Here is a 7,018-nt window from a genome sequence, read left to right as displayed (position 1 = left end):
AAAGTGGGATTAAAGGGGGGGGGGATGAAGTGCAACATAGGAAGTAGGAGCGAGTGATTCCAGCACCCAGTTACAGGCCACAGGTCGTCCTCCAGAGGGACAGCTCGGACATTTAAACGGTGAAGTTTTCTTTGATTCAAGGATCTTTTTCATATGTAATGCCACCAAATAGAAGGCGACGCACGGCCTGATTGAGATTGGATGAATTTTGATTAAATTACTTTTTTTTCCAATTCGGTAGAAAAACTTCATCATGTAAAATCTCTGAACTGTCCTTCAACAGTGAGGGAAACAAGTGTGTATTGCCTCTGGTGCAACTCACAAACTGTATATATATATTTTTATTTAATTATTAGGGAAGATTTGATTAGGATTTGAGGTAAAACACTGATTCCAGATCTAAATCAACATGACTGCACATCTGGGTGAGTTTGTGACTTGTCTCAGTGGCAGCACGGATCATTTGAAAGAACAAACCAGACTGAATCAAGTAGAGGTGTGATCTTTTTTATCATACAGGAAAAGGAATTCAAAAAAATAAATAAATAGTCAATCCGGGGACGGAGAGAGGAGGAGGAGGATGGAGGGATGCAGGGATGGGTGGGGTTAAAGGAGGGAAGGATATAGATGGAGGGTAAAGGAATGTGTGTTGGACGGAAGAAGTGCAAGTTTGCAAAGCCACCACCAGTCAGATTTAAACATGCATTATGTCCAAAGGATTCACTTTATACACACACACACGCACACGCACACGCACACACACACACACACACAAACACACACACAGAGAGCTAGAGCACCCTAAGTCTGCTGTTTCTGATGTTTGACATTTCACTCTAAAAGCCCGATTAAATTAAAGGGATAGTTCAGATATTTTGCAGTGTGCTTGTCTGAGCTTCTTCTCCATAGTGTGTGTGCTACAGCAGATGGAGGTTGGCGGTTTTTAGTGTTGTGGATTTGACATGTTCTGCTCTGGTATGTCTCAAACTAGCACCTGAGATGATGTCATGGAGATAAAGCATCCTCAGTCTCACTCGCAGTTGATTTGACACAAACTCAGCTTTGTTGTGACAACGTTCCTCAGGCGGGAATCCCAACCCCAGCCAACGAATCAAATGCTTTGGTGAAGTAAGTGGCAGGTAAACCATTTACACACTGGCACTCTTATTCCAGCCATCCATCGTCGGTGTTGGGTCACTAATTATAGTGTCCAAATGATTTTTAGACAAGGTTTACCTGATTCTTAGGGCGGTGAAGTTAAACTTAATTTAAATAATCTGCTGTTTATTGTGTTTATAAGTGAAAAAGCTGAAACTAAAACAGGGGAAAAGCACAATTTGTGTACTCGAGAAGAAAAAAAAAGAGACTCCCAGATGTTACTTTTTGACAAGTTGAACTCACTCAGCAGGCCATTACGTGTGTGTGTGTGTGTGTGTGTGTGTGTGTGTCTCACTACAGACAAAGTCTACATGCATGTGCTCTTCAGTTAACAAAGCATACCTTGTCTCCTTTCTCTCCTACATATCCGTCACTACGGCTCCCCTGAAAACAACAAGGGTTACCAAAACGCACTTAAAAGAACAAAGACCAACAACCTTTAAATGTGGAAAACTTTCTGTACAGCAGCTGTGTACAGCAGCTGTGTACCACAGCGGCGTATTAGAGCCCCTGCAGGTCAACAAAATAAAGAAATGACGAAGCTGGAGGAGGGAGGTAATACTGGGAGAAAAAACTCTGAGATTAACCCTCATGTTGTCTTCAGGTCAAATTTGACCCGTTTTCAAAAGTTTTTTTAATATATGAAATAAAGGAAGTCAAAAAAGTGGCAAAAATCAATGAAAAAAACATCGAAAATACAAAACAAATACAAAAACTTCATAAAAAATTCAAAAATTCATGGTCACAGGGAAGACAACACAAGGGTTAAAGTGGTAAATGTACAAGAAAAGACACATATTTACAGAAAATTAACTTGGATATTCTCTGACATTAAAGTGGTAAACTCTGCACCCGGTTAGCTCAGCTGGTAGAGCGCGCGCCCGTATACAGAGGGTTACTCCTCGACGCCGCAGCCGCGGGTTTGACCCCGACCTGCGGCCTTTTGCTGCATGGCATTCTCCCCTTTCAAGTCTTTCATGTCCTGTCAAAATAAAGGCCTAAAATGCCCCAAAACTAATCTTTAAAAAAATTAAAACTCGAATGATCTCACAAGTTTTTTTCTCCCCCGGCTTCGCCGTTTATTTATGATGAAGCTACAAGGGCACTAATATACGTGCTGCCTGATAACCGAATAAACCTAAAGACTATTGTGTGTGACTTACCATTGGCCCTGGGGGGCCGGGGGGACCAGGCAGACCCTGGAGACAGACGACAGAGTCCCACTCAGTTTCAGCAAAATCAGAAACAATATTCACAAATCAAGAATAAAACGTGCTTAGATGGATAAAAAGGTTAGCGTCTAATGACTTTTAATGTTGGTTAAAAGGTAAAAAACCTCATTAAAAAAAAACATCTGCATGTAATAACATTTTTATACCCAAATAATCATAACTTAAAAAGAAGTGTAACTGATAATGTAACAATACTTATTAATTAGATATAAATTACTTTCTTTATTCTTACACATTTTGAGGAAACAGAAACCCCCTTTAAGTTGAATACCTGTTGCAGTAGGTTTTAATCTGAAACCTTAATGAGTTCCCAAACACTATATTTATATAATAATTAAGCATTTTGTCATATCTTAAACTGGTTCTGTGGCATTTTTAACACTAATTCTGGAAGATATTTCCTCACTCCTCAGGCAGGTTTGGAAAGAATCCTTCGGTTTTTACACCCGTTGCTGCAAACCCGTCATTCAGAGTGCAAAGAAAGGAAGATTTAATGTTCAAAACATTTATAACGTGTCACTGAAAATGATATTAAGAGGCAGGGAGAGAAGCAGATGAATGAGTTTACGTACGGAGAATCCCTCCGGCCCTCTCGGACCGGTAAAACCAGGTGGACCATCAGGACCTCTGACCCCCTGCAGAGGAGAAAACACAACGCTGCGTTCAATGTGCAGCATTTTACAGTGCTCGCGTGTGTTGTTGTCTATTAAAGATTATTTATCGTTGCATAGGAAGCAGAAAAAAAAAAGAAAAGAGTCTTACAGGAAAACCGTCCACTCCTGGTGGACCCGGTAAACCCTAAAAAACAAACACACAAAAACCCATCATTCATAAGCACAATCCCAGAGTCCTCCCTGAGTTTGGGGAAGATTGAGGTGCACCTATTTCAAAATAATGTTACGTTTTGCAATTGCAAAAAAATGCAATTTCACATCATTTTAAGACCGTTAATTGCCATATATGTGTCTAAAATGTTGGAAAAGCTAGAGCAGATAATAATTAATAACACTCTAAAAGCTTAAAGGTCCAATGTGTAGGACTTTCTCCCATCTAGCGTTGAGATCACATATCGCAATCAACTGTTTCGTGCCACGCAGTTCAAAGTACGTATTACTGCTACGGTAGCCTTCACGCTTCAAAAAGCCGTGTCTTGCTCTTTTCAGTCTCCTTGTCCTCTTTCTGGGCAAAGAAGAAGAAGAAGACTCCTGTTCTTGAAATCTGGATTTTGAATACGTGTGGTCCTCCATGTTTCCTTCTTCAGACTTTCTGGGTATCGGGAAGCGACAATAGCCTGCAATCCTCTTCATTTGTATTTTTTAATGAAATCAAATTTGAATATTTTTTGGATCTAAATTTTTACACATTTTAGATCTTTGTGGATTTTTAGATTTCTGTCCGGATTTGTCAGATGAAAATTTAGGAATATTTCTGCACAGATGCAAAGTTTTATGAGAGTCTCTAAGTCTCTTGACCACTAATGAAATTACGATGACAATAATACAAAAAAACTATTCTTAATACTTTTTTGGGCTCATCTAAATGTTATGTTCCAAATGTTAAGAAAGGGTCTTAAAATCCTTGAATCCCAGACCAAATCCACACCAAATACTAGTCACTGTCCATCAGATTAAATTAAATCTGTCAAGTTTAGTTTTTAGATATCCTAAAACAGACAAACTCCCGATCTGAATATAGGGTGTTACCACTCTCAAAAGCCAAAATATCAAAACCGCACTTTGATAATAAAGCCAGTAAAAAGACCTAATTTCATTAGGTTGTAATTGTAGAGGACAACACTAAGAAAAACCAGCTCAAACTATTTTGATTTTAAACATTGAATCTTTAGCTCCGCAATAGAAATGATCTGCCAGGGCCTAGATTGGTTTGCTCCCAGTCATTTCCGGGAGTATCTTCAAGTACTTCACATCCCTAAAAGCAGTACAACCTAATCTACAAGGTCATGTAAGTCAATAAACCGTAGTAGTTAAAGCTATAGTGTGTAGTTTCTGTCTCCCCCATAAGGAATTCTAAGTAATGAAAGCAAAACTGTGTGCGTTCACACGATACAAGCCTTCCGTGATCGCGAAGTCATTATCTTCAGAAGAGGTTATGTGCGTGAAAGTCTGAACATCTTCTGAACATAGTCCTACTGAGATATACAGAGAGAGTTTTTACTTTCTTATTCTTATTCAGTCAGTTAGTTTATAGGTTATTATGTTTATGTTTTATAGTCATAGTCATTATTTCTATCATGATCTACTGCACTGTTCACTTTTGTCACTTTTGCATCATCATTACACACAGTCTACCATAGTATCTCACCTTATCATGGTCATTGTCATTGCATTTCTGTGAGTGATTTTTAATTTTTAATTTTTAGGTATGTGTGATATGCATATGTGTGTATATGTGTTTGTTGTTCTACGGTTGTCTTGCTACTGGATGCTTAAAATGTTTCTTCGGGATGAATAAAGTATCTGTCTGTCTGTCTGTCTGTCTGTCTGTCTGTCTGTCTGTCTATCTATCTATCTATCTATCTATCTATCTATCTGTCTATCTATCTGCCCATGTATTTATGTTTCACACTAAAGCTTTAACACAATTATTGACATTGAGTCATAGCTTTAAAAACAATACAAAAATCGGACATATATTCATAAGATTTTACTTAATTAAGACACAAAACCTATTGATCCATAAATGTCTACATTAATATGAGCAGAGTGGAAAGGCTTCAGATGGTTTCATCTGCAATGGAAATGGAAAAATTGGAAACGCGACTGGATGTAACTTTATCGTCACGGCACTCTAACCACAGCACAGAGCTTCTTCAGGGAAAGACAGGAAGAGAAAGAAGAAGAGGAAAGTGCGAGACCTTACCGTGATGCCGTTTGAGAGGAACCGAGGCTCTCCTTTCTGACCCTTTGGCCCGCCAGGCCCCTGTTGGAGCATAGATCGTCCTCAGTATTAGAGCTACATCACAAGCAGGGACAATGGACTGTACTTTCTCTAAATAACTGCATTCAAACATCCACAAAAGATATAGAGCAGTGGTTCCCAAACTTTTTCAGCTCAAGACCCAAAAGAGAAATTTGGTGTCTCCCCGGGACCACCATGAATCATCGTAACATCTACATTTTTAAACTGTGGACAAAAGACGGAACAAACCATGAATTTAAATGTATATGAAGTATATTTATTCCATTATAAAAGTAGACCAAAACAAAAAAAGTCTCTATTCTCCTTTCTGTGTCTCACCCCTTTCTCAACTCATTTTCTAGAGACCCATTTTGGGTCCCAACCCTAAGTTTGGTAAACATTGATATAGAGGAATCAAAAGGGAATGGGAGTTTGTCCTCACAGTAATTCCAGGGAATCCAGGTTCTCCATTCCCAAAGCCGGGATATCCAGGTTCTCCCCTGGTCCCGTTACATCCGTCCAGGCCTGGTGGTCCTCTGCTCCCGCCCTGACCCGGGTGACCCTGCAGACAGACAGACAGGAAGGGGTGCTGCTCAGGAACAACCACTGATGGCGCCATGCTTTTTCTTTTCTTTTTTTAAATAATGTGAACTATTGTTGTGTTAGATAGATACTAGGGTTTAAAAAGTATCAACTCAAGCTTTTTACTAATGTAAAAGTGTAAAAGTGCTGGTTTCATGACTACTTGTTTAACCCTCATGTTGTCTTCCCGTCAATATTGAAAATCAACACTTTTGTTGATGCTTTTTATCGATGTTTTTAACTTTTTCTTAGTTTTTTGTCCCTGTTTTCAATACTTTTTTAATGTCTGTCGCTTCTTTTAATGTTTTCAACACTAAAATATTAATTTTAGTTTTACAGTTGTTTTTGGAATTTATGGTCAATAAACCTAATTCATAGGAAATTATACCTATTGTTTGAGTTAGAAAAGCAGAAATTAGGAATTATTGAGACTAAAATCAAAGGAATGGATGTTGATGGATAATCACAGACTGGAATATGTCAACTTTTACTCAATACTATTTCAAAAACACTTCCATTTGTTTTTCAAATGCTATAAAATTGAATAAGACGCCCCAAAATTAATGAAAGTAGAGATGTGTACTTGCCAAAGAGCGTTGGAATCAATCATGTTATTTTGGGGAATTAAAAAGAACATTGATATAGGAAAACAGGTCAATTTGACCCGAGGAAAACATGAGGGTTAAAGTATAAAAGCCACTATTGACAAAAGCATAGACCATGCCACAGGGGCCTGTAGTTTGCCTGCATTTGCCTGCATTTTGTGTGTATTTGTGTTTCTGGTTTACTTACAGGTACTCCGTCATTTCCCTGGAACCCCGGCACTCCCATAGGTCCCTGTATGAGTAAATTATTATTATTTTAAACAGCAATACCTGGTGGTGAAAACATAGTAGTGTTGCACACGGGTCTGTCTCTGAGGATTGTGGGAATTCCCAGGCCTACTTAAAAAATTACTTTTAAGATCTAATGTAGTTTAGCGTAAAAAATCTTTGAGGAAGACCTAATTTAATCGATGCTCTCTTCCTAAATCAAACCAGCTGGTGGAGGCGATCACTTTCCTGCTAAACCAATCAGAATCATACACAAATTTCAAGGGCCAATCACAAAGTCACAACCCTGCTTTA

At 38.6% G+C, this 7,018-nt stretch overlaps 1 protein-coding gene across 3 annotated transcripts in view; it reads right to left on the bottom strand.

Annotated features, from left to right (window-relative positions):
* The window catches only part of col4a6 (collagen, type IV, alpha 6), a 171,310-nt gene that overhangs the window by 42,352 nt on the left and 121,940 nt on the right, over nucleotides 1-7,018 (bottom strand). For all 3 annotated transcript variants that reach the window (XM_032544669.1, XM_032544667.1, XM_032544668.1), the window contains exons 6-12: nucleotides 6,684-6,728; nucleotides 5,752-5,871; nucleotides 5,271-5,330; nucleotides 3,153-3,188; nucleotides 2,963-3,025; nucleotides 2,322-2,357; nucleotides 1,501-1,542 (exon numbers count right to left, since the gene is read on the bottom strand). In XM_032544669.1, coding sequence (XP_032400560.1) covers nucleotides 1,501-1,542; nucleotides 2,322-2,357; nucleotides 2,963-3,025; nucleotides 3,153-3,188; nucleotides 5,271-5,330; nucleotides 5,752-5,871; nucleotides 6,684-6,728 — 402 coding nt within the window. The remainder of the gene's footprint in view (nucleotides 1-1,500; nucleotides 1,543-2,321; nucleotides 2,358-2,962; nucleotides 3,026-3,152; nucleotides 3,189-5,270; nucleotides 5,331-5,751; nucleotides 5,872-6,683; nucleotides 6,729-7,018) is intronic.

Source organism: Etheostoma spectabile, chromosome 19, assembly GCF_008692095.1.
Source record: "Etheostoma spectabile isolate EspeVRDwgs_2016 chromosome 19, UIUC_Espe_1.0, whole genome shotgun sequence".
In the NCBI taxonomy this organism is placed as follows: domain Eukaryota; kingdom Metazoa; phylum Chordata; class Actinopteri; order Perciformes; family Percidae; genus Etheostoma; species Etheostoma spectabile.
Note: the sequence above shows the minus strand (reverse complement) of the source record. Positions and strands in the feature narration are given on the sequence as shown.